The sequence below is a fragment of the Lepidochelys kempii genome, chromosome 18 (genome assembly GCF_965140285.1).
Source record: "Lepidochelys kempii isolate rLepKem1 chromosome 18, rLepKem1.hap1, whole genome shotgun sequence".
Taxonomy (NCBI): domain Eukaryota; kingdom Metazoa; phylum Chordata; order Testudines; family Cheloniidae; genus Lepidochelys; species Lepidochelys kempii.
Genome location: NC_136397.1, coordinates 3,347,851 through 3,375,607, shown reverse-complemented (window position 1 = coordinate 3,375,607; position 27,757 = coordinate 3,347,851). Strand labels below are relative to the sequence as shown.

General features: G+C 51.8%; 1 protein-coding gene across 9 annotated transcripts in view; it reads right to left on the bottom strand.

Moving 5' to 3' along the window:
- ZNF362 (zinc finger protein 362) overlaps window positions 1–27,757 on the bottom strand; it is a 54,624-nt gene that overhangs the window by 26,031 nt on the left and 836 nt on the right. For 6 of the 9 annotated variants that reach the window (XR_012155520.2, XM_073316293.2, XM_073316292.2 and 3 more), the window contains exon 2: window positions 26,085–26,169. The exons of 1 other annotated variant lie outside the window; for it this stretch is intronic. Coding sequence is in view for 6 of the 8 variants with exons in the window: in XM_073316290.2 (XP_073172391.2) it covers window positions 26,085–26,169 (85 nt within the window). In the remaining 2 variants the exon portion in view is untranslated. Of the gene's footprint in view, window positions 1–20,179; window positions 20,399–26,084; window positions 26,170–26,264; window positions 27,756–27,757 lie in introns of those variants that run through there. 2 more of the 9 variants (XM_073316297.2, XM_073316295.2) reach the window with 2 other exon arrangements.

Genomic DNA, 27,757 nt, shown 5'->3' with positions numbered 1-27,757 from the left:
TCTTCCGGCAGCTCACGGAAGCTACTAGATCGCATGCCCTGATTCTCATGGGTGACTTTAATTTTCCTGATATCTGCTGGGAGAGCAATACAGCGGTGCATAGACAATCCAGGAAGTTGTTGGAAAGCGTAGGGGACAATTTCCTGGCGCAAGTGCTAGAGGAGCCAACTAGGGGGGGTGCTTTTCTTGACCTGCTGCTCACAAACCGGGTAGAATTAGTGGGGGAAGCAAAAGTGGATGGGAATCTGGGAGGCAGTGACCATGAGTTGGTTGAGTTCAGGATCCTGACGCAGGGAACAAAGGTAAGCAGCAGGATACGGACCCTGGACTTCAGGAAAGCAGACTTCGACTCCCTCAGGGAACGGATGGCCAGGATCCCCTGGGGGACTAACTTGAAGGGGAAAGGAGTCCAGGAGAGCTGGCTGTATTTCAAGGAATCCCTGTTGAGGTTACAGGGACAAACCATCCCGATGAGTCGAAAGAATAGTAAATATGGCAGGCGACCAACTTGGCTTAATGGTGAAATCCTAGCGGATCTTAAACATAAAAAAGAAGCTTACAAGAAGTGGAAGGTTGGACATATGACCAGGGAAGAGTATAAAAATATTGCTCGGGCATGTAGGAATGTTATCAGGAGGGCCAAATCGCACCTGGAGCTGCAGCTAGCCAGAGATGTCAAGAGTAACAAGAAGGGTTTCTTCAGGTATGTTGGCAACAAGAAGAAAGCCAAGGAATGTGTGGGCCCCTTACTGAATGAGGGAGGCAACCTAGTGACAGAGGATGTGGAAAAAGCTAATGTACTCAATGCTTTTTTTGCCTCTGTTTTCACTAACAAGGTCAGCTCCCAGACTGCTGCGCTGGGCATCACAAAATGCGGAAGAGATGGCCAGCCCTCTGTGGAGATAGAGGCGGTTAGGGACTATTTAGAAAAGCTGGACGTGCACAAGTCCATGGGGCCGGACGAGTTGCATCCGAGAGTGCTGAAGGAATTGGCGGCTGTGATTGCAGAGCCACTGGCCATTATCTTTGAAAACTCGTGGCGAACCGGGGAAGTCCCGGATGACTGGAAAAAGGCTAATGTAGTGCCAATCTTTAAAAAAGGGAAGAAGGAAGATCCTGGGAACTACAGGCCAGTCAGCCTCACCTCAGTCCCTGGAAAAATCATGGAGCAGGTCCTCAAAGAATCAATCCTGAAGCACTTGCATGAGAGGAAAGTGATCAGGAACAGCCAGCATGGATTCACCAAGGGAAGGTCATGCCTGACTAATCTAATCGCCTTTTATGATGAGATTACTGGTTCTGTGGATGAAGGGAAAGCAGTGGATGTATTGTTTCTTGACTTTAGCAAAGCTTTTGACACGGTCTCCCATAGTATTCTTGTCAGCAAGTTAAGGAAGTATGGGCTGGATGAATGCACTATAAGGTGGGTAGAAAGCTGGCTAAATTGTCGGGCTCAACGGGTAGTGATCAATGGCTCCATGTCTAGTTGGCAGCCGGTATCAAGTGGAGTGCCCCAAGGGTCGGTCCTGGGGCCGGTTTTATTCAATATCTTCATAAATGATCTGGAGGATGGTGTGGATTGCACTCTCAGCAAATTTGCGGATGATACTAAACTGGGAGGAGTGGTAGATACGCTGGAGGGGAGGGATAGGATACAGAAGGACCTAGACCAATTGGAAGATTGGGCCAAAAGGAATCTGATGAGGTTCAATAAGGATAAGTGCAGGGTCCTGCACTTAGGACGGAAGAACCCAATGCACAGCTACAGACTAGGGACCGAATGGCTAGGCAGCAGTTCTGCAGAAAAGGACCTAGGGGTGACAGTGGACGAGAAGCTGGATATGAGTCAGCAGTGTGCCCTTGTTGCCAAGAAGGCCAATGGCATTTTGGGATGTATAAGTAGGGGCATAGCGAGCAGATCGAGGGACGTGATCGTTCCCCTCTATTCGACATTGGTGAGGCCTCATCTGGAGTACTGTGTGCAGTTTTGGGCCCCACACTTCAAGAAGGATGTGGATAAATTGGAGAGAGTCCAGCGAAGGGCAACAAAAATGATTAGGGGTCTGGAACACATGAGTTATGAGGAGAGGCTGAGGGAGCTGGGATTGTTTAGCCTGCAGAAGAGAAGAATGAGGGGGGATTTGATAGCTGCTTTCAACTACCTGAAAGGGGGTTCCAAAGAGGATGGCTCTAGACTGTTCTCAATGGTAGCAGATGACAGAACGAGGAGTAATGGTCTCAAGTTGCAGTGGGGGAGGTTTAGATTGGATATTAGGAAAAACTTTTTCACTAAGAGGGTGGTGAAACACTGGAATGCGTTACCTAGGGAGGTGGTAGAATCTCCTTCCTTAGAGGTTTTTAAGGTCAGGCTTGACAAAGCCCTGGCTGGGATGATTTAACTGGGAATTGGTCCTGCTTCGAGCAGGGGGTTGGACTAGATGACCTTCTGGGGTCCCTTCCAACCCTGATATTCTATGATTCTATGATTCTATGATTCTAAGTGCTTTCAAATGATTCAGCCCCATTAAGGAATGGGCAGAACTCATCCATGGGACCCTTATCACTGTCCTCTGTGCTTCCCTCCTACTGTCTATTAGGAGTCCTGGTTTAAATTAGATTATGTGCCCTTCAGGGCAGGGACTGTGTCTTCATCTGCTTTTGTACCCACACTGCATAATGGGCTTTTGGGTGCTTGGCAATGCAAACAGAAGTGACTGGCCCAAGGCCACACACTGAGCCAGTGGCAGAGGCAGAATTAGAGTACAGGTGCTCCTGGCTCCGAGCCGGGAGAGCTGCAAAGGAGACACCTCTTGTGACATCAAAGGGTGTTCAAATGCTAAGGAAGCCTGGATTTAAAACACTTTCCAAGAGGTCAATCCCAAGGAAGCAAGGTGCCCTATTTTTGTCCAGCTGGGGACCAACTCTGCATCTTTCCCAGACTCAGTATGCTGCACCCAGCTGGCACAGAACAGATTTCCAGCTGCCCTCATCCATAGCACAAAAGTGCACACCAGAGAGACTGGATCCCAGCATGCATGACTGCCCACAGACCACCCTTCCGGATCACAGACAAGGAGGCTGCAGGCTGCACTGTACAGCTCCCAGGATCTCCGTCTCGGAGCTGCATGTCAGCTATCCCTGTTCTGTTAGGGCACCAAATGCCTGGGATGGCCTGGCGCAGCAGCTTGGCTCTGCGCTGAACTCCGGGGGCAGCTGAGGAACACAATGATTTTCCAGGAATGGCTCAGTAATAAGCATTCATTTTCCCCGATGGCTCCTGCATCCTCACTCCAAATCCCAGCCATCAGAGCAACCGTGGCTCTCAACACAGCCCCCTCCAGTCCCATTAATCACTCCCCAGCTCCCACCCGTCTGCTGCGCGACTCACGCATCCAGTCTGTGAGAGATCCTGGCGGATGATGGGGAAGGCTGCGGAGATCCTTTTACTGATTAGCAGATCAGCTGAGGGCACTGCTGAACCTCACGCCAGCAGCCCTGAGAGCTGGGAAATGCGGCTCCTCGTGACAGAGCAGGCACTGGGAGCGGGAAGGGGGAGAGGAACTGGTTGGTGGGGCTATTCGGATTTCATTCCTACAGCACCGTGCTGCCAGGAAAGGTATTTACACTCATCTGCTATTACAACAATGCACCTCTACCGCTACTGACCAGAGTGGCTGGCTCGCATTTCCTGCAGCCCGGGGGACTCGCGTCTCCACGGCAATGCACTGGTGCCGCCCATACACCACAGCACCGGGAACACATCTACACAGTCTCAGTGCGGCCAAGAAGAAGTCCACTCCCTCTCTGGGATTTTCCTACGCGGGGTTTTCCCCATTATCATCAAGGATGTCCAAGTAGATTTTGCTCCTGGGCTAGTGAAAGGGCATGGCAGCTCTGCAGGCTGCCTGGTACCTTGCTCCTCCCTGTGCACCTTTCTTCCAAGGATTGAATTAAGTTTCCCAATAAACCCTTAGAAGGCGAGGATAGGCCCATAGGAACTGCCTGAATGGATCCAACCTGGGGTCCATCTAGCCCAGTATCCTGTCTGTGACAGTGTCCACTTCCAGATGCTTCACAGGAAGGTGTAAGAACCCCAGAGGAGCAGACGTGGGATAATCTGCCCCCACGTAACTCTCATCCTGATCTCTAATATTAGAGGTTGGCTTAACCCCTAAAGCATAAGGGTTAATATCTCTTCCACAATTATTGTTGTTGTTGTTGTTAATTATGACAACTCAAGATGTTCTTGTCATCCATATAAATACCCAATCTCTTGTTTGAATCTTGTTAAGTTCCTGGCCTTTATTTAGTATTACTCTCCTCATTTGAGATGGGGAAACTGAGGCGCAGGGCAGTGAGTCATTCACACAGTGAGTCAGTAGCGAAGTTAGGAACCCAGGAGCCCTGATTCCTAGTCAGGATGAAATATTATATATACAGAACAACAACTATGGACAATACAACAGCATTTCAAAACAGAAGTTACAAAAAAAAAAAAAAAACTAGTATGAAAACAACTTCTCCCTCCAAAGTAATTGTGAAAATAAATATCCAAGAAGAGCCAAATCCTGGGAGGTGCGGAGTCCCCACAGGTGTGCAATATCTGTGTCCTAGCCTGTACCGCACTTACTCTCAGCTCCTCCACATCAACCTGACTCAAGGCCCAGGGCAGCAGCGGGGGCTGCAGATCTGCTGAGTCACCGCCTACGGTCCCAGAGTCCCTATTTATCGTTGGGAAGAGATTTGTTCCTATGCACGTCTCTTGGCTGCTCTATTCTTACACCGTGCTCCCCGCCGTCGGATCTCAGTGCCAGTGCTAGGGAGAGAAGCCAGCTCTCCGATTTCCCCTCCTGCTTCTCCTCTGCCAAGGACTCCCCAAGCCCGACACATGAGCTGGGGAAGCTGAAAAGCCCAACACAAACCCGGCCAAGAGAGAAAGAAGTAACCCCTGAAATTCAGGCCTGAGAATGGGCCATATCCAGCCTGACTCCACCCCTTCCTAACTGGGGGAGCCCCCTTCTGCCTCTCCAGGCTCCAAAACGATGCGGCTCCCTTGTCCCTCATCCCCCTCAAAGGGGGACCCCTGTATTTTGTAATCAGAAGCAGATCCCTGGCAGGGCATTTAACTAGAGCAGATCCCATTCAGGAGCATGAGGGAGTTCTGAAGTGCCGCACCAACTCAGCCTTGATAGGAAAGCCTTGGGACATGAGCACTTCCTAAAAGGGGGGGCATGGCCCTGCCCCCTCCATGCCCCGCTCCCCGCAGCTCTCCACAGGTGTCTGGGCTCCCTGGGCCAGGCTCCAGCTTCCAGTCTGGCTGGGGGGCAGGACCTCGGGGGGAAGAGGAAGAGCAGGGGGCCAGGCCCGTGGTGAAAAGTGGAAAAGCCATGGCCCCTTGGCCCCCTTGTTCCAGCACCCCGGCCCCCAAAGCAAAGAAACATAAAAAGGAGACTCTCAAGAGAAGGACGCAGTCTCCCCGGCTGGCCATGCTTGGGCGAGGGCAGAAGGCAGACAATTAAACTGGGGTGTGCCTTCCCCAGCCCAGGCCTACAGGCTGCTGCAAGTGGTCAGGTTAGCAGGGATCCAGCCTGCTCCCCACAAACCAACAGGCATTCCCCGGGACCAGGATCCAGCCTGCAGGGCACGAGCTGCTTTTCCCCGAGGGACTGGGATCCCATCCACTACCACGCTGGTGGCCAAGACAGGCTTGTTCACCAACTGCAGGGAGCCAAAGCTGGAGTGACAGCCTCTGTGCCCTACCCCCCCAGATGCTGCACAGCTCATCCGGCTGTGGCTTTGCCGACTTCCTCCAGCAACAGAGAGCGACCACATGGGCACTCCAACACCCACGGGTGCCGCCTGCTGCCCAAACATCGCATGGAGAATGAGCAAGAGAGTAAATGTGGCACATACAGGGAAGGGGGAGAACAGATGGATGGATGCACTGAATCAACATGACAAGACTGCCTCAGGTGAGGAAGAGAAGCAGAGAACAGAAGCAGCACAAAGCCCGAGTGAGATGCAGGGCACTGTTTTTAGGGGGTCACAGATGGGAAATCTGGGGGAACATAACTATCTGATTTAATGATGGTTTCTCGCACAAGCAAAGAGTGAAAATGTCCCCCAGGTTGGGCCAGGGAGAGGGGGACATCACCAACCTCCAGATCTAATCGCCCCCCTCCAGCCGCTGGAGCTCCCCACTGAAGCCTAGTAAGTGGAAGGCCTATAGCACGGGAAGCTGAAATGTCCCTGGGTCCCTCCTCAGCCCAGGCCGCAGGTTCTGGAAAACAGGAAGTCAGGGCTATGATTAGAAAAGGTTCTTGGAACCAGCCCAGGTTAACAGGGTTGGACAGCAGCTCCTCTCCCCTGAGGAGCAGGTGACGAGCCACACGCCTTTCCTTGTGGCACAAAGAAGCCCTGCACTGCCCCTCACCCAAAGCCAGCCCTCTCCCCTCTCCTGCTACCCAGCCCAGCTTCACGGCTGCTCTGCCCTGTTATTTCTACCATGCTGTGAACATGGTTACACCCATTCCTCTCCAGCACGACTGAAGACACAGATTGGTCATGTGGGGTTTTAATCATGCTCCTGAGCTGTGCTACAGACGTGGGCTGGCAAAATCGCAAGGCTCCTGCATGGCTGATGCAAGGATCACCGGGAAACATGCAAAGGCATCTTTAGCATTTTCATTGCATAAAACACACATCTTTGCATTGGCCAAACTATCCCACACAGCAAAACCGCCAACCGCCTCTTGGGGCGCACACACCAGCCCTATTTAAAGGTCAACTGTCAGGTCAAGTTTAGCCCCATAATTTAAGCTTGGTAAGAACAAGCTGCTAAGGAATCCAAGACCTAGAGAAATAGCTCTGCAAAATGGAACAGAAATTCCAATGGACGCAAAGAAATCTCCCCCTGCAGCACTTGCAACCCAAGCATTGCTGCAGGCTGCTAGCACAGGAAAGCCACAAAGCAAAATCAACTAAACACTGACACTGAAACAAAAGTGACGGAGACCCATCCGTTTTCACTAACTCCCCCACTGAGAGGGGGCACAGAAACACGCACACTAAAAACTACCTGAAGAGTGAAATCCTGGCCCACTGAATTTAATGGGAGTTTTGCCACACGCTTCAATGGAACCAGGATTTTACCCTGAACGTTTACATCATTCTTGCAGGTTTGAGAATCTGAAATGCCACCAGCTCAGGGCAGGGAGAGGGCATCCCCTAGGATCCTGTCTGCATGACAACTATAGCCAAAGCAGAGGGATCTGGTTACAACACACAAAATTAGTATAGACGGACCCTATCCACTTCACTGTAACTGGGCTAACACGTTGGGCTGGTTCTGGTTTTAACCCAGTTATGGGTGTCCAGCTACACTGTAACCATCTCCTCTGTCCCACTGGAAAGCTCCTCTCCCTCGATAGTTCCAATGTTCTCAGCCCCATAGTGTTGGGTGACTCCAAGGCACAAACAAATGTTCTCTTCACTGCCCCGCTGGGAGGCAGGGAAGAGTTATAGATTCATAGATATTTAGGTCAGAAGGGACCATTATGATCATCTAGTCTGACCTCCTGCACAACGCAGGCCACAGATCATGGTTTTGGTTATCATGGTTTTACATCTGGAGAGAAGGCACAAAGTGGATTAAGTGACTTGTCCAAGGTCACAAAGGAAACTTGTGGCTGATCCAGGAACTGGGCTCAGGGGTCCCGAGCGCCAGACGAGTGCTGTAACCACAAGGCAATCCGTCCTTCCCCCACAGTTTTATTCCTGGCATGAGTCCTGCTCCTAGACCAGCAAGTTACAATGGAGTTTAATGGCAAATCCCTCCTGAGAGCTCTCCAGCCCTGGCAGGTCCATGAGGGACAAAGCCAGATTTTGAGCCACAGCCTAAAAGTCCCCTGCGGAGTCCCAGGACACAGAAATCCCAGTGCAAGGAAAGTTCACCCTGAAAATGAAAAGTGGTCGCTGGGCAGATCCCTCCTTTCCCCTCTGGGCCAGGATATCTGGGCTTGGGCCTGGCACCAGCCCCACAGCGTTGGCAGAAAGCATTGCCCCAGGAGAGAAACAGCGAGTGAGTCCCCTGCCCCGTCCTCTGATAGGCATCCAGGCCCAGCCCTGGAGAGTCTGCCACGAGGCTAGGCCTAGCGCGGAGCCTGGAGCTCACAGGCCCTGCCCTGCTGGGACCTAGCTCAGCCCAGGCCTGGTGCTCTTCATCCACCAAGCAAAACCAACCCGGGAAGTGAGGAGACACAGTCCCCACTCCCTCCGTGGCCCAGTGCCCTGGGCAGGGCCTGCAGGAAACCCGGGAAGGGGGAGTTCAGTCTCCAGGGCTTGGGCAGGCCTCACCCCTTAGTCCCTGTGCAGTGCAGCGAGCCGTGCCCAGAGCCAATGCCAGAACCAGCTGCTCCCTACCCACCACCTGCCTGGCGAGTGTCAGCTAGGGCCCCAGTTCCCCAGGGAAAAGGAGTCACGTTCCAAGCAGGATGGGAAAAGCTTCTCAAGCTCCCTTCACCTTGGGTGTTGCCCCACATCCTGTCCCCCCGGTTCTCACCATGCCCCCCCGCTCTTCTCCCCTTTGCACTGCTCTGCACCATGTGCTTCTCCCCACACCCTGCAGCCCCTCCCCACACTCTGCTCCCCCGCCCATTGTGCTCCTCTCTGCACTGCCCTGCACCCCCTCTCCCCACTGTGCTCCTCTCCCCGCCCAGCACCCTCTCCCACCACGGTGCTCCTCCCTATGCTGCCCTGCACCCCCCCATTGTGCTCCTCCCCCCATTGCCCTGCACTCCTTCCCCCCCACTGTGGACCTCCTCCCTCCACTGCCATGCACCCCTCCCTCCACTCTACTTCCCCCTCCCCACTGCTCCAAGCCCCCTCAGCTTGGGGTGTGTCTTGGGCTGTGAGTTCCCTGCACTCTCTGGCCTCCTTTCAAACCATGCCAACTGGCTCCTACCTGCCAAGGGTAGCAGCCTGTCTGCTTCACATCCTGCATTCTTCCCCAGGACCCAGCACACAGAGCCAGTAGCCTGCTGAGCACCTCATTTCACTGCCTGGTGCTGCTTGGGCCACAGGCATCCCAGCAAACCCAGCAGCTGCCAGCCAGCAAGCAAGGTCCCCGCTCCCCGACACTCACAAACCAGGCTAGGGGCAGCTGAGGAGGACAGGGTGACTATTAAACCCCTGTGAGGCAATCACCCAGGAAATGAATTTGGTGGGTCTCAGAAGGTCAGTATGGAACATCTGTCTGCATCCTCGAATCCTACAGCTGTATACAATGCCATGAAACGAGTCACCTGTGTGCTGCAAAGGCCCAGGACCTCTGTAGCTGGGGGCCTGCAGGGCAGGCTTGAGGGCCAGTGTCTCACCATGTGGGGCTCAAAGCAGCACAACTAGGGGGGTCCTGCCCGTTAGAACTGAGGCACGCCAGGGGAGCCTTGTGTGTGTGGGACTGGAATAGCAGGGGTGCTGCAGATCAGGATGGAGATGCATTGGCTAAGCTTTCTGTGGGGGAGCTATCACAGGGCCTGCTTGTCCTGTCCCTGGCAGCCGTCAGGGTTACTAGACTATCCCTTCCCTGGATCCTACAACTCAGAACCAAGGGAAAGCCCATTTCAGGAACCACCCTCCTAGCCATCAGCTCAGCAGCAAGTCACTGCACCGCCCACCAGTTCCACAAATCTGATTTTTATGAAAGCTTTGGGTGTCCCCCGAGTCAATCAAAAAGATGAGAGATTTACTAGGGCTGCTACTCAGACTGCAGCTGTGCTGTGCAAAATCCCCCACGAGTGAAACATACAAGAACCAAACTGCCTCGTGATCCATTCAGGTTGAGGTACATGGGCTGGATGCCAGGGAAGCGTGTGGACAGAGGGCTGCAGTCTCTAGTGCTGGCACGTCCCACCATCTCTGACCTCACACAATATTGATTTGTAGATGATGTGCCAAGGGCTATCCCAGCTCCACCCAACAAGGCCTGGGAGTTTTCTAGGGCCTGCTGTACTAGTCCTTTAGGGGCAGTGCAAAGGGAGAAGCTTTGGGCTTCTTTATGTATGTCAGCTGGCCAGAGCCCCCTTCAGTTTTCCTCTCCAGCTCATTGGGGCAGGGACTGAGTCCGTCGGTCACTGCCCTTCACCTGGCTCACATCTCCTGGGTTGGGAAATCTCTCTCTTGTTGCCCACCACTTCTCTCTAGGTTGCACTCCACCCACTGGTCACTCCTGGGGGCCCCCAATACACCTGTGTACCCCTTGCACGGCAGCAGGCTAATCTCTCTCCACCCTGGCAGAAGCAGGGATTGGAATCCAGAGGGGAAAACAAATGCCCAGTGCTGCCGTACCAACACCGCAGCAGCCAAACCCTGCTAAAGACACACCCCACAGAGTGGCTGAAGATGAAACCCACTGCTGGGATCCCTTCTCCTTCAGGGGGAAGGGGGTAGAGCAGAGTCGCCCCTACAGCCTACTCTTAAGGCTCTCTCCAGATCAGCTTGAAATTACTCAAGGGATGGGACTCGCATCCCCTCTCTTGGGCAGATGGTTGGGAAGCTTTTCCCAGTAGCCCCCCGGCCCCATGTCCCTTTGCTTGGTTCCCATCTTACCCCTGTTACATCCCCTTTGGGCTGCCTTAAATCAGCCTCCTCCATCATTGGTGCTTGCGCCATCATGGAGCTAGAGGGTCTCACCTCACCTGACATCCCACCTCCAGCCCCACCTGAACCAGCCAGCAAAGATCCACCAAAGAGCCAAACCTGACTCCTCCAGGAAAGAGCAGTTCCAGGCACTCTCACATCCCAGCCACTCAGGGCTAGACCACAGTCCAGCTACCTGGCCCCACAGGACCTCACCATCCCTACACACCCCGGGGGAACGCTGCAGCTGTAAACACTCTGCCCCAGATTATGCCCTTCCTTTTGCTTTATGCACTCGGTCCTGGAACTGCTGAGCACCCACAGAGTGAGGGAGGGATAGCTCAGTGGTTTGAGCATTGGCCTACTAAACCCAGGATTGTGAGTTCAATCCTTGAGGGGGCCATTTAGGGATCTGGGGTAAAAATTGGGGATTGGTCCCCCTTTGGGCAAGGGGTTGGACCAGATGACCTCCTGAAGTCCCTTCCAACCCTGATATTCTATGACACACTGGAGCCCAAGGGTCCAGCCCTGCTACTGCTGAAATATCAACAGTCCTGAGCTTCTACCGCAGAAGGCAGTAGCAGCTGTGGTTGCTCAGGGCTTCAGAGGCACTTTTCCTAACACTAAGAACATCTGCAAACCTGGCAACATGTGTGGGCCCAGCCCTGCAATCCCAAGTGCAGAGCCCGTACCAAGCCCTGTGCGCTGCTTCACACAGTGCTGAATGCATGTCTGCAGGGTCTGCTCAGCTTCCCCACATGGCCACCGGGGGCGGCAGGTATCGGGCCCCACAAGGGGGAATCAGTCTTTCTGGGCCAGATCCTGGCTCTGATTTCAATGGCGCTACTTTGAGCTAACACCAGTGTATTTGCACCACTGGGCCTGAGCTTATCAAGTGATTCTCAACAATGCAACAGGAACGGCTTTCAGACCAGGATCACAGAACCAGGCCTACTCATAACTATAATGTTTGCTTGTTGGCCAGGCAACAGCTAAAAATTACTAAGACAAACACCCCCCAACACACACACAGTGTTTTCAGATGCTTAGACATACTGAGTCAGAAATTTTCCCAGGCAATATGATAAACTGCTGCAGAACTTCAGATTCCATTACCAAAATTACTCTTTGTGGTTATGAAGAAAATCTGCCAACTTTGAACCAAATACAACCAATCCAGCCATGTCTGCCTGAGTCTGCAGACAGACTGTCAAGGTTCCTTCCCCACTCTGAACTTTAGGGTACAGATGTGGGGACCTGCATGAAAAACCCCCTAAGCTTATTTTTACCAGCTTAGGTTAAAACTTCCCCAAGGTACAAACTATTTTACCTTTTGCCCTTGAACTTTATTGCTGCCACCACCAAGCGTCTAACAAATATATAACAGGGAAAAAGCCCGCTTGGAAACGTCTTTCCCCCGCAAAATCCTCCCAAACCCTACACCCCCTTTCCTGGGGAAGGCTTGATAAAAATCCTCACTCATTTGCATAGGTGAGCACAGACCCAAACCCTTGGATCTTAAAAACAATAAAAAAGCAATCAGGTTCTTAAAAGAAGAATTTTAATTGAAGTAAAAGAATCACCTCTGTAAAATCAGGATGGTAAATACCTTACAGGGTAATCCGATTCAAAACACAGAGAATCCCTCTAGGCAAAACCCTAAGTTACAAAAAGTCACAAAAACAGGAATATATATTCCATTCAGCACAGCTTATTTTATCAGCCATTTAAACAAAATAAAATCTAATGCATACCTAGCTAGATTACTTACTAAGTTCTAAGACTCCATTCCTTTTCTGTTCCTGGCAAAAACAACACACAGACAGAGAAAACCTTTGTTTCTCCCCCCCTCCAGCTTTGAAAGTATCTTGTCTCCTCATTGGTCATTTTGGACAGGTGCCAGCGAGGTTATCCTAGCTTCTTAACCGGTGAAAGGGTTTTTCCTCTGGCCAGGAGGGATTTTAAAGGTGTTTACCCTTCCCTTGATATTTATGACACAGACACAGGGCCATCCTCAGGCATATGCAGCTGCATAGGGCACCGGAAAATTTGGGGCACCATTCCCCTCGCTCGCTGTGGCTGGACTCCTCTGTTCTCCAGCCCCTCCCCCCGCACTGGGTTGGCGGGCTTCTTTCTTCCCCACCCCAACGCCCCCTTCACTCGCTCCTCAGCCAGCCAGCTGAGGGCTCCAGCCTCTGGCTCTGCTGCCCCAGCCCCGGGGAGCCCAGAGCGGCACGGCAGCACGGCCCACTGCTGCCAAAGCAGAGGCCCTCCCTGAACCCTGCCTGCCCCACTTGGTCTCTGGTGGGGACAGCCCAGGGCCAGGACAGGAGGAGAAAAACTTCCCTGTGAGTGGCGGTGGAAAGAGCTGGGCCGAGTGGGGGAGGGAGAAGGGGGGGCTTAAAGTGACAGTGCGCTGTCTCTCACACTTCCCTAACACACACTGTCTCTCTCACACACACATACATTCTGCCTCCCACAATCCCCCAACACGGATTGTCCCACAGTCACACACACACAGTCTCTCACTCTGTCTCTATCACACGCACTGGCTCTTTCTTACACACACATACACATACTCTGTCACACACACACACACTCACTTGTATTATTATTGTTCTTACTGCTTGGTATTTCCTGTCAAAATGCTTGTGGTGAGCCAGGAGTGGCTAGGGGCTGCAGGAGGCCCATGGGCTCTGGCAAGATGCAGCCCCCATGTGACAGCGTGAAGCCTACCTTGAGCCACCGCTGATGTGTGTCAGCAATGGGGGGGGGGATTCTGGGAGTCCGCAGGCGGGGCGGTGGCTGTGCCCACTTGACATGCTGGGGTCAGTGCTGCCGACTGGGGACCACCTTCCGTGGTACATAGGGCATCAGTTTAATAATACTGCATAGGGCCCCAAGGACAGCCTGAGGGCCTAGGGCCCCTAAGGATGGCCCTGGACAGATCGCACCAGGGCCTCTACAGTTGCTCAGAACTCTGCCAAGTTACAGCTCAGCGCAAGCTAACCAAAGCTGCAGTTTCCATGCTGCTATTCAGAACTGGGCAGGCAGCTTGGGCAGCTGTGAAACTGACAAAAATCAGGTCAATTTCACCCTGCTTGGGAAGTGCAAGGAGTACTAGAGACAGGTGGACACTATACTACCTGCCCTAAGCCACCACCCTATCCTCACAACAGCTAAAAGGGCCTGGAACAGGAGGGTGGCAGGTTAATCCTGTGGCTACTGGGTGTCTGGTAAAATTTCCCAGCCCTCTGCATAAGTGGGCATGAGAGTGGGAGGGAGAGACAGGCAGGATAAATCAGACAGGAGAAGAACAGCAGAGAAACAGTGGGCGTGGAAGGAAAAAAAAAGAGACTTTTAAAAAAAATGAACTGGATCTTACCTTGCTCCCTAGCAGGGGTTAAGTGACCATAATCACTCTGCTTCACTATTGTTTAGCCCACTTGTTTGACTTGTCGTAACTTGAGCGCTGTGGGGCTGGGACCATGTCCTATATTTGCAAACACAATTAGCCCATGGAACTCACTGCTACAAGATATTGTCAAGGTCAGTTGCTTAGAAGGATTCAGAAAGGGATTAGACATTTATAGGGATAAAAGAACAATCAGAGTTAAAACCATAAATACTAAAAGATGCTTTGGAAGGGATACAAACGCTCCTTCCTTGGGGCATGAGCTACTGGGGGTCAGGAGGAAGCTTCCTCTGGGGGTAGGTTGGTCCATAGCTGCTACTGCAGTGTGTCTTCCCTCTGAAGCAGCTGGTGCTGGCCACTCTCAGAGCCAGGCTCCTGGGCTAGGTGGACCCCTGGTTTGACCCAGACTGGTAACTCCAGTGTACCCTGTCTCTGTTCAGCATCCAGCACAATGAGACCTGATCCCAACTGGGCCGCTAGACGCAACCATAACACAAGCAAGTAAAATTACTGCTAAGGGAGGCAGGAACATGTACAATGTAGAGAAGGGAAAAGGCAGAGGGGGAAACAAGGGAGCAGATCCTGAGTTTCACGAAGGCTGCACAGCCTTTCCTATGCCAACCCCGCTCCTGGGCTCCAGGCAGGAGACATAGCCGAAGGAGAGGTAGCCCAGTTACAATTTCCCTATACCTCTGGCAATCTCCAGTTTCCACATTGTCCCCCTGGGGGCACGGGCAGCCAGCGTAATATACAATGGGCAAGCAGAGAGTACCCAGTGGCCACACGATAGGAGCCAGTGCCTTGCTGCTCCGGGCACACCTGGTCAGGGCTCTAAGAAACTGGCCCATAAGGGAGCAGCGGGAGAGAGATGGAAAAGCAGAGAGACCCTGAGGGCACCACTGGAAGATACTCCACAGGAGAGAATGGAGTGAAGCCAGAAGAGGAACAAAGGTGCAAGGGACAAAGGACAGGGGGATGGCCCAGCAGCGCTCTCGTATATTACTCAGCTAATTGCACTGTTATTAGCAAATAATCTACTTGGCAAAATAGGGATTCCATCAGCTCTGCAGCTCATCAATGACATCGCTCATCCCCTGTATTGGGAACACATCGGCCAACTGTTCAGCCTGCCCTCCCAGGAGTTATGCTTTGTAACAGGAATTATTAAACAGGGAGCTGATGGCCACTCTTACAGCTCAATGCACAGCCATCCCAAGGCCCGATTCTGCAAACACCTGTGCACCAGAGCAACTAATTACGTGAGTTAGCCCCATTTACTTCGATGGGACAGCTCATACAAGGAAAGTTGTGGGATAGACCCTTGTTCCTTTAGCCCTGGTCTACACTATGGGCGGGGGCGACCTAAGAGACGCAACTTCAGCTACGCGAAGTTCAGCGTAGGTCGACTAGGTTCAGCTGTGAGGACGGCGGCGAGTCAACCGCTGCCGCCTCTCGCAAGCTGGAGTTCCGGAGTCGAGGGGGAGCGTGTTCGGGGATCGATTTATCGCGTCTAGACGAGACGCGATAAATCGATCCCCGATCGATCAATCACTACCCGCCCATGGCGGGGGGACAGTGAAGACCTGCCCTTAGGTTGCAGGGTCATGGCCTCACAGGTACTTTTCACCATGGCTAACAGACTCAGCAGTCAGAGGGGTCATTGCAGCACATGCAGACAGACCTGATCTAGCTAGCCTGGGTACTGACAGCAGCGAAGCCACGGCAGCAGAGGCTGGCTGCCTGGGAAGGTACCCAGGGTCCCACCCTGAAGTCCATGCTGTCACAGATTCACTGCTATTGGGACTCCCGCGAGCTAGATGAAGGCTGGTTTGGGTATGCCTATACATGCTGCATTCACATCCCCAACTGCAGTGCAGACATACCCTCAGCCTTTGGGTTCATTGGCGGACGTTTTTCAATCCCTGGGCATGACTTTTCAGAAAGGCGTATCAGGAGCTGAAATGGTCTATGCCGTAATTCAGGCAGAAAGACGACATCACCGTTTGGTGGTCAGCAGGGAAGGAGAGCACTGAATGGCATAGTTGATGAATACCTCGCCAGACCCCAAACACATCGCTCACCCTGTCTGCGGAGGGCCCCAATGCACTCCCAGTTATACCAGCATTTAGCTTCACTAACTTGACTCCATATTGTCACACAGAATTAGCCCCAAAATAAGGCACAGAACCACTAGCCCCCCTGTGCTTTATTCCCTACATGTCCTGTCTTATTCCCTGTGCAGGGCTCCTGAGGAATTACCAGCATGTGGTTATGCAATTAAAGCCTGTACCATGATGGGCAGAGTTACAGGAGCAGGGACAACCTTTACAATGACATTTCCTGACTGCTGAGCCCTCACTTTACAACCTTAACATCCCCTGAATAGATTTTCATTCAGTCAATTTCCTAAATCTCAGCCCCCAAAGGACCCTCTTGCCCCAATCCCACCCACCCAAAGAAGTCTACAGTGTGGAAGGATTTGTGAGTGAGCAGCAGGTGATTCTGCTTAGCACAAGATGTGCATTCACCCTCTAAAGACATTTACATGAATCGTGGCACAATTCAAAAAGAGGACGATCTTGCTTAAAGTACTAACCTAGGACTCCAAACACCTGGGCACAATTTCTGGCTCTGCCACAGACTGAATGACCTTGGCAAAGTCACTTAGATCCTGATCCATTGAAGTCAATGGGAGCTTTCCCAGGGAGTTCAATGAGCACAGGATCAAGCCTTCAATCTCTTTGGCTTCACTTTAAACACGAGTTTAAATTCTTTGCGGAATCAGGGCTTTGTGCCTTCACTCCCCATGTACACAATGGGAATAATACTCCTTCCTCTCTCCTTTGCCTGTATGGACCATAAACTCATGGGAGCCAAGACCTCCATGTCCTTTATGCAGCACCTAGCACAACAGCGTTTGATCTCAATTGCTGCCTCTAGGTGGCACCGTAATACAAATACGAGCTGCATTTCATTCAGCACACGTTCACATGGTGCTGCCTTATTCCATCCGCACCTTCCAAGAGCGTTCACTCCGCTTTGCAATGCACAGGGCCAAGAGAAGACAACTAAAAAAATTGCCACTCACATGTCATGTGTATTTTCAATGCTTTACAATTGAACTAAATCAAAATGGATTTTCATCACACCTCTGAAAGGCCGAGTCAGACCTAGGAACTCTCCCCCAGTCGAATTTCATTTTTCAATCCCAACCTGCTGATGTGCCAACACTGTTCAGAAATAAACATCGTTACAGCCTCTTAAAAATAAGGCTGAAATTGTATAATTTTTCCATGACTCAGGAACAGCTGAACCATTTTTGCCCAAACTTTCAACCACAATAAAAATCACCTTTGGGCAGAGAGTGAATGTCTGAGGACAGCATCAACTCGTCAGAATGGAAAGGCTTACACTACAGGAGCGGCTCTGAATTGCATACTCCCATACTCCCACCGCCATACAATCCCTGCCACACAAGCCTAACATGGAAACTTGTCTCCATCACCAATACCTGCTTCCCCACCTCCACTGATCTATTTCTGTAGGGTGGCTCGGAGGAGTCAAGCTGCAAAAAACTGGCTTGGCTTTGCAGGATCTCTCAAGACAGCTGGTAATGAGCACACCAGTATGTTATCGTGGGGTAACCAGTGAGCTCCAGGCTGCATAGACTGGCTTTTATTATTGTAGGGTTAGTTGTAAACATTGGGGTTGCTGGAAGCTTTTTTTCTTTTTAAGATTAAAATGCAGCTTAAAAAAAAATCCACAGAAAGGAAGACACAGCCTTTGCAAACAGAGAAAGACCTTCCAGAAGGGTTGCTGTATGGGCCTGACCCCAGAAGGGGGGTCTCTTTAATAATGCTGCTGCTACGATGGCCAAATCGGTAATGTTTGGAGATCTACAAACCTGCCAAGAAGAATCATCAAAACAGAACAACAATGTCAAGCAATTGATTTCTGTCCCCGCTCTATTTTACAGTATTTCATTTAGAACAGATGGGATTGCCCTCCCTCTCGCCACAGGCTGAAAAGATTGAGGCTCAGCTTAGATTTGGGGGTGGGGGGGTGGGAAGGGAGATGTATATGTGTGTATGTGGGGGGGGGTCTAGAAGTAAATAAAACAGACGGAAGATATATGAATTCCCTCTCTATATTTCCAGCTAAATATGAAAAATGGAAGCTGACACACAGCAAAAAAAAGCCATTAAAATGGAAATGATAAAGGGTGGGAAGCACTGCGGGAGATACCTCCCCCAGGCCGGCGGGAGATGCTGCAGCTCACAGCACCCCCTCAGCCTCTCTCGCCCACACCCAGCACCGCCCCTGGCGGCATCACTCAGGCAGGGCACCCCAGCCACCCGACTGCTCTGAAAAGCCCCCCCTGCCACTGGCAGTCAGGAGAGATGGGCCAAGGCGGCGTCTTTCCACAAGAGAGCCCCAAATGCCTGGAACGGCCAGCGCCCGGTGCCACGCACCCTCTGTCTACAACACGCATAGGGGAGCGGGAGGCAGGGAGACACGCACGCAGGGCTAGGCCCAGGCCATTAGGCACGCAGAGACAGGCAGAGAGACGCACGCTCACAGGGACGCGCTCAGAGTCAGGCAGGGTCACGCACGCACACAAAGCAGACACAGGCATGCACACACTTAGGTATGCATAGCGAGGCATGGACAGGCGTGCGAGCTTCCACCCACGACGGGATCAGCTCCTCACCCTGCCTATTCTCAAGGCAGACACAGCATTGCTGAGACCTCACTGCACCCTGTAGGGCCCTGGGTCTCGCCTCCTCGCTCCCAAGTGGAGTCCCAACCCCGAGCCATCCTCCCGCCCGCAGCCTGCATCTGCTGAGCGGGCTGGACGAGCCGGGCACGGAAGGAAACAGCCCTGCTGCTGGAAAGGCCGAAGCTGGTGCCAAGCAGTTCTTTTTCTGGGGTTGCTGGCTGTCAGCTGCCCCAGGATCCTCCAGAGTGGGAGCAGTGCAGGGCACTAGCCTCATGGAAGCCACAGCCAGGATAGAAGAGAGCCACATTGGGAACTGCCCACGGGGGATTCCTGGGTTCCAGGGACACCTGAGCTGTCCCTCACCCACGGCTCCTGAGTGGCTCATCTATGAGCTCAGCTCCTGCCCCTCCCTACACACAGGGGGAGGGGCCCTGGAGTCCTCACTCCTGTGAGATGCTCCCAGACTGGAGCCATGGGCGTGGCAGCCCTCAGGACGCAGGAGAAGGGGCTCCTGAGAGCCAGGCCTGGGGAAGGGAAGCAAGCTGCAGTGTGGGGGGATGTGGCTGCCCCTGCAGAGAGCAAAGCTCATGCTGCGGCTGGAGACTGCACGCTCTAGCCCGTGGAAGGAGCGGCCCCATCACAAGGGGACAGCAGTGCTCCTTAGAGACAGAGGCTGATCTTTTCTGCTGAGCACAGAGGGCAAACTGGGGGCAGGATGCTCCTAAAGCAGGGGGCCAGTAGGAATCGCTGGATAAAGAAGCATTCAAGCCCCGAAGTCCAGATAGCATGGATACTTGCCCCAGGCCTGGCACAGGTGGGCATGGGAGATCTCGCCTCCCTATGCCTCACCCAGACACCCACGGGGGCAAGGACACAGATCTGCTCCCAGGTCTTCACTCAGTGACTGGGAGGTAGATAACAGACAGAGCATTGCAGAAAACCAGCCCCTCAGGACAGAGCAACAGCTGGGGAGAGGTAACCTAGGGTAGCCACAGGGAGTTTGGAAGCATTCTGGGTAGCAGGGGGAAAAGGGGCGTGGAAAACAGCACTGATAGGGCCCGGAGTTAGGAGCATGGTTTGCAGGCAGGGCATAAGAGAGGACCCGTGGTGGCCCCAGGCTATGAGGTCTGGGTGGAAGTCATGGATCCAGGGTGGGAGGGGAGTTCAGATAAGGCAGCTGCAGCAGAGGGGACCTGTTGCAACCCCAGGGCAGTGGTGTGAATAAAAGCCCCAAGGCAAGAGAGTGTGGAAAGCAGCTGGCACAAGGGGATCTACACAGCCCCAGGGGAGGGGAGGGGAGGGGAGGGGATGGAGCCCTGGTAAGGGGTTCAGAAGGCAGCTGCAGCAGAGGGACCTGTCATGGCCCCACAAAGGGAAGACGTTATGTGCACTCGCGTTTCAGTACTCACAGGCTGGCCTCAGAAGCCAGGTGGCCGCAGCTGCCTGGGGAGACGTGTAGATGATGCTCCAGGCTGGCGGAGGTGGACGATCCCTCCTGGCGCAGGCGGGCAAAAGCCCCAGTCCCAGAAGCACACTAGCCTTCACCAATTCCTACCACTGCCGTTAACACAAGCTACACTTCTATCGGGGACTCCTCTACTTTTGCAGCCCCCTGTGTCTCGTCTTTGCTGAAATAAAAAGAAACAAGAGATTCTTTTCATGGAAACTGCAAGGCAGCACATGGCTGCGTATGCTCCTGGCTAGTGGAGTCATCACAGCAGTAGAGGCTGAGACACCAGTACCACTGACCCATCCAGCCACCTCTGGGGTGGAATGTGGCAGCTGATTAACAGCACCCAGTAGCCCTACGCAACAGTTGGGGGCAAGGAAGGAAGAGCCTGTATCTGTTTTAAACTGCAGGGGGATCTAGGGAGGCAGGGAGAAACTATCCCCAGCTGCAGTCTGGCCAGGACACCTGGACTAAACACACCGCTCCTGGGGAAAGTGCCATGGGATCTTTAACAGCCAGAAGGAGTCAGAACTTGGGGCTGTCTTTTGCATGGCAGGCTGTGTCAACAGAGCATCCCTGAGCACCATGCAGGAGCTCATCAGCACGGACACAGAGAAGCCAATGTGATTTCCTGTGGCACAGCGCTCCGGAGTCCACACCAGAGCACTGAGAAAGGGGTGAGCCACCGACTGAATTGCTAGTGAGCAGCAACCCCAGGCCACAGCCAGTCCAGGGAAAGAAGGGAGGATGTAAAACCGTAGGGATGGAGGAATGGGATCTGTAGTGCCATTTCCGTGGAGACGTTGAGATGCCCGGCCTGAACAAGCACTGATCCAGCTTCTCTCTGGGATTCGGAACTGGGCTAACTCACTGACAGCAGATCATGCTCATTCAAATGCCACATGCCCAAAGCACCAGTTCCAAAGCACCACCCATCAGCTCCCAAAGATGCTCCTGTTTGTTCCCTGCTGTGGGCACAGCAGGGTGAGGAAAAGCCCCGGAAGTCAATAGGAATACCACAAACAAGTGGTCACAAGCAGGCTACCGCCCCAGCCCTCTCCACAGCAGCACTGGGCTCCCGTGACCAGACCCCAGCCAGAGCCATGCCTACCAATACCCCAAAGCAGGTGGCCCCCCCCAGCACTGCCAACACATTTCTTGCAGCCTTTTCTCTGCGCTCCATCCATCAGCTCAGTCCCTTCTCTCTCCCCACACCACTCACACCCTCCGCAAGTTCTCACCCTATCCGAGAAGAGACTGATCCAGTGGTTACGACAGAGGACTAGATATCAGGAGTCCTAGGTTCCATTCCCAGCTCTCCCACTGACTCACTGCGCAACCATTGGCAAGTCACTGTCCTGCTCTGTGCCTCATTTTCGCCACTGGTAAAATGGGGATAACGATTGTGACCTTACCTCATTGTGGGGCTTCAGCTCTTCACTCCATGTAAAGCACTGGGGGAACCCCAGGAAGAATGGGCTGAATATCACTCTCCTCCCCCCATTCGGAGCTCAGCCCCAGGCAGAAGTGAGTGGGATCGGGAGTGGAGGGAGAATTGGCTTACTCTCCTGAAATGGATTTGTATCAGAGTTTTAATTTTTCCCAGAGCGCCACGATTTTGGCAGCCAGCATTCAACAAGGCTGTACGATCCTTGCGAACAGGCACAGGGAGGAATGGTTCACCTTGGGAGTGAACTGGCCTTCCCAAATTAGCCTTCAGCTATGGTGGCCTTGGCACTGGGAAGCCCTTTCTGCAATGGGAACTCGTGGCCTCCTGAAAGCAGCTGATGAGGAGACACCATGTGGCTCTCTACGGCAATGGCTGTGAAATCACACGAGAGGTCCTCTTCCTACATACACACCAACTCTACTTCTCCCGTGCAGAAGGAATTTATACCAAGGCAGAGACAACAGAAAGAATAACAGCCACGAAAGCAAAAAAAACAACCCCAAAACCAAAAACAGAATCCCAGCCAGAAAACCCGGGAGAACAAGTCTAAAAACCCAGCCTCAAGATCTTACTTTTCGGAAGAAGCAGTCGTGGGGATCCTGCACCAGAAGAATTAAGCTTTGTGTTTCTGCCCTCTGAAGGTGTTTTCATTCCGATTTCCTCTCCTGATCAAAACCGATAAAAGCCCCAAAACAAACTCCCTTCCCCTCTCATGCGCCCACCTCCTCCCTGACAGCTGGGTGCACTCCCAGTCCCCTGGCAATGTAGAGGTCTTCAGCAGCTCCCCTACAAGGGGTAATGGGCCCTGTCACCCACGCACCCACTCCTCCCCTACTTCTGGAGGCCACCACCACCAGTGCACCTACCACACGATCAGGAAAGCCCCAAAGCCGGAGCCATCTCCTTGTGCCGCCTTGAGCATGTACGTGAGTCTGCTGCCAGCATACTGGCTCCTCAAGCCCTTGCCAGACCTCTCCAGCACCTCTGGGGAGAGTTTTTAAAAACAACCACACACAAGGCAGCTCTTGGGAGGGTCACAGACCAGACTGGAGGCTGACACAACCCTAACAGCCACAGCACAAACACAGGCTAGCGAGAAAACTCACCTGCTGTAGGTGGCCCATCAGGACTAGGACAAGGCAGTGATTTTGTCGGTCTTGGGCACTCCCACGGCCCCCATCACTGCAGTCCCTGAGCACCTCACAAGCATTAGTGGATTTGGTCTCACACCCCATGTGAGGCAGGGCCAGGCTAATATCACCCGCCCCACTGAACAGAGGGGAACGTAGACACAGAGGCTCAAGACCACCCAGGGAGTCTGAGGCAGTGCCAGGACTCAAACTCCTGTCTCTCAAGCCTCCGGCTGGCCCCCTCACCGCCAGGCCACGCTCCAGCTCCCCTCTGGCAGGCAGAGGCCCACGTTCTCGGGGTGGTGTGAGGCGCCCAGGCTGGGACAGCTGTGGACGCTGCAGATCAGGACTGAAGGACGCTGGCAGAGCTTGGACAGCATGGCCCACGCTACCCCCATCGCTGATGGTTGTGTTAACCCTGGTTCGCACCAGCAAGGACACCTCTATTTCCAGAGCTTTAGAAGAGTTGCCCTCTCCCTGTGCACACCTCGCAAATCACAGAAACTAAGAGCGCCCTCTTGGGCACGAACCAATCCTTCCCGCTTTGGCTGAGGGAGCCTAGCACAACAGGGCCCTGATCCTGAATCTGGCTTCCTGTAATACAGGAATGCCTCCACCACCAACCACATGGAACGCATGCCGTGCAGAAGACTGGCTCCCAGTGATCTCCAGAAAGACTTGTGAATCTTACAATGTGGGAGTGACCAGACCCCCTCCCACCCTGTCTGCCCCAGTTCTTCTGCCCTCACAGTTTGTAAGGAGAGAAAACAAACACACATACCAAGGAGCAAAGGGGACATGAGACAATAAGGTACAATTGAGGCAAATGGCCTCCCTTACAACGTGTATATGAAAAATTGGGTCAGCACCAGCACTGGGAAAATGTGACTATCCAGCACAGGGTGAAATGGCCAGGTCTCTGCCCACACTGTTTATTAGGAAAATCAAGGCCCGGGAAAATGCATGCAGCACGATTCCTGCATTTGCTTCAGACGCGTTTGAAAGATGGGGAAAATCTGCAGCCAGAGGTTGAAGCTGGTTAGTTAGCAGAGCTATGGAGGCACACAGGCAAACAGCACAGTTCAGGGCTACGATCCTCAGAGCTAAAAGAAAAGGAGTACTTGTGACACCTTAGAGACTAACCAATTTATCCGATGAAGTGAGCTGTAGCTCACGAAAGCTCATGCTCAAATATATTTGTTAGTCTCTAAGGTGCCACAAGTCCTCCTTTTCTTTTTGCAAATACAGACCAACACGGCTGCTACTCTGAAACCCATCCTCAGAGCTGGCGCAGCTGTGGGGTTTCTAATGCAGAGACTCAGAGCGCAAGAGAACTGAATGGCAAGGTTTTGTGTTTAAAATCCATTTACCCGCCACATTACACTCTGGGTTGAATTCGCCAGTGTCAAAGCATTGGGGTTGGCAGCAGGAGGCATCCAACCGGTGGTGAATAGTTAGGAGAAAGCAAAGGCCTAACTAGACCCTTTCTACCAGCAGACAGAGCAAGGCTGGCAGGGGTGACCTGCAATAGCCACAAGACTCCGCAGCCACTGAGGGGAACCTGAGACACCAACAGGCCCCATCAAGAGTATCAGACTAAAATAAAAGCAAAGCCACAAAGCTCAGAGCATTTGCCCAGCTCCTGAGGTCTGGCGCCTCTGCTCTAGACCCCAAAGTCAGACTTGCATGTCCCCGAACAAGTTCGGTGCATGGCACTGTGGAGGCCCAGTCCACACCGGGCAAGATTTATAGAATGAAAGTGACTTATCCCAGGAGAGATGTTACTGGAATGCTGCGCATTTCCACTCCAGAATGGCAGATCACAAAGCAGGGATCCAAGAACTACTGGGTCCTAATCCCAGCCCTCACACCGACTCCCTCTGGCTGCAGCACCATTTACTACTGGTGTATCTCCACTGGCAACAGCAGAAGCACTGGTACGAACAGGGTAAGGTTGGCTATCACCATACTGTCACGGTCAGACAATACGCCGCTAAGAACACCTGAGCCCTGTCTACACTAGTGTTTCCACCACTACTACTATCAGCAAAGCTGCTCCCCGGTGAGTTAGGATTTATATATTTATTTATTTATAATACAACATGGGTGTGAAACACTACTGGCGCAGAATGGCAGAGCAAGGGTGTAGCACACTCAAGGTGTTACTATTTCTGTGCTACTGTAACAGGAATAAATAACACCACAGCCCACATCAACAAGGAAGTATAAAAGCTTAGTGGAATCAGAGTGCACAGGCCAAAGGGAAATCTTCATTACAGCGCCCTCTCTGCCAAAGCAAACCCTCCAGTTCAGCCCTGTTCTCTCCCCTCGGGTGCTCCCCGGAAAGTTAACACACACACACACACAGGCATTTCTATCACACTCCTGAGAAGGCAGAACTCCTGCCTAAGCCCTGAACATTACAACAACAAAGCCATCTAAGAAGTCCACACCACGTTAGCGTCTAGCTCTGGGCACCAGGCCTCGTTAGCAATTTGGATCACCACAAAAACTTCCCTGCACGCAGAGTTTTTGTGCTAATTAGGAAAGCGTCTTTTGGACGCATCGAATTCCCAATGCTCACTGCTGACACAGCAGAAATCAGGACAGTGGGTGAAGTTACAATGCCATGTTATCTAGCAACAGGGTGTGTAGATGCAGCACGGTAGTTTTCCATCGCTGCACAGTGCGTAGATAACACCACCAACACTTAGCACTTGTAGAGGCCCTTTTCATCCAGAGAGCTCGAGGCGCTTTACAAAGAGACAAGTATCACTGTACCAGTCTTACACATGGGGAAACTGAGGTCCAGAGAAGTTAAATGACTTGCCCAGGTTCCACAGGAAGTTGGTAGCAGAACTGGGACTAGAACCTACATCCACCGATTCCCAGCTCTGTGACAGACAGACAGACATTATACACACATGCACTTGTGGGTAATGTTTAGATGTGCTGATGGCTAACTTGCAGTTTGATGTACTTCTGCTGTTGAGGAAGGTGTTTTGTTTCATTCCAAATAGTTTTTTCAGACTGTTTTGGGATCAAGATTTGAACAATCCACAGACTTACAATGAAAAGGATTCCTAGAGGGGCTGGATCCAGCAATCAGCAGGAAGCCCTCAATGGACATTCACCAAGGTCCACATGTGGGCGGCTTGGGAAGATCTCCAGCACGGACATGGGGTCTGATTTGTCACAGCCCTACTTTTGAACAGCTTCATGCACTTTGGTGGGTTACTAAGACACACAGAAATCTGTCATTGAGCATAACTCAGTGCGCCCACCTCTGTATGTACTGTCGGTGCTTCCCCTGACATCTGTCCATCTCCAGAGATAGCAGAGCACAGATGTTGCGCGCAAGGTGTTGTTCTATAGGGGACAAGGAGGACAACTTCACACACACCCCAATACACACATCCCCAAAACACAGAAAACACCCCCAAAATGAGCCCAGAAAGACACACCTGGGGACTACAGATACTGCCTTCAAACTAACACATCCATGGGAATGCCGCATTCTCTTTAGAGAAAATAAACGAAGGGCCAAATTTCTCCCTGTCGTAGCTCCACAGAAGTCAGAGGAGTTATCCCACGAACAGGACCGGACTAAACTATTTAGGAATATTTGGACAAAAGCAGAACCAGCCGTAGGGCTGGGGCCAGATTTCATCCACCCCCCTCCAATCTTCTAAATCAGGATTTAAAAAACTTTTGCCTCTTCCCCAAAATGTGACTTTAGTTTAAGCTGACCCATCTGCTATCAGTCGCCAGAGCAATAGTAACAGAACAGCTCAAACAGGCAGCTGAGAAATTGTCCTTCACTCTTCCCAGACGGGCAGCAAATAAAAGTGCAAGATTACAATACCCTATAAGAAGGATGTGTGCTCTTGACTACACTTGGTACAATACTTCTGAATGAGCAGCTTGTCTAAAAATAAATAATGTATATCCTCGAATACTTCTCTTAGTCTGACTCCCTTTTAAATACCCTAGAACAGACTGTATGTACAATCCAACATGCACGTAAAATTACGCATGTATTATAGTAAGTGCATCTACACGCGATGCACACAGCACACGCTAAACACATGTTCACATATGCACAGACCTCTCTAGACAACGGCACGAAAAATTGTGTCAGTTTCTAAAACTGCAGATTCCACACTCTGAAAACACTACATTCCTGCTAAAGTGCAACTGCAAAATATTCCTGGCTAAACATTCCGCTTAGAATATTGCTTTCCATCGAAATTAAAAAGACAAACACTTTTTCATTACCACCCCCCAAAAACTGAATCCCTTTTAACCAACACGCAACATTCACAACAATCTGTTTTTTAAAAAAATAGCTACATTCAGATTCAATTAACTTTTCCATTAAATAATCCAAAGGGAGAAAGAGAAAATACAGAGCAGGGTTTTTCACTGCGTTTTTGTTTTTAAAAGGCTGTTTTAAAAAACTTTTGCATAAGTTAACTTTAAATCTTAACCCCCTTCCACAGAAATGTTTGACTGTTTCCTTTTTTAAAAATCCAATTACATTGTATCCCCCCCCCGTGCAAGCGAAGATCTTTGCAACAACACAAAAACGCAAAGCAAAGAAAAAAACACCCCTTTAGGTGCCCCTTTTGCCTTTCAGCTGCCTCTCCCACATTCTCAGACAGTTTTATTAAAATTTTCAGACAAAAGAAAAACAAAAATGGCAGCCTGGCTTATTTTTAAAACAGGACAGGGACGCCATATTCTGCAGATCTGCAAAAAAAGACAGAAATCTGAGGCTTGGCCACTCAAAAACAATCAGGCAGCTCCAAAGTGCAAAGGGAAAGCTCCATTTGCAATCCGTCTATTTGCATTAAGCCCCATGAATCATTGTTTACCGGAGAATTGCACCAAAGGGGTTTTTTGAATAACCCGGCTTTAAAAAAAAAAAAAAAAAAAAAAAAAAAAGCAGACACTT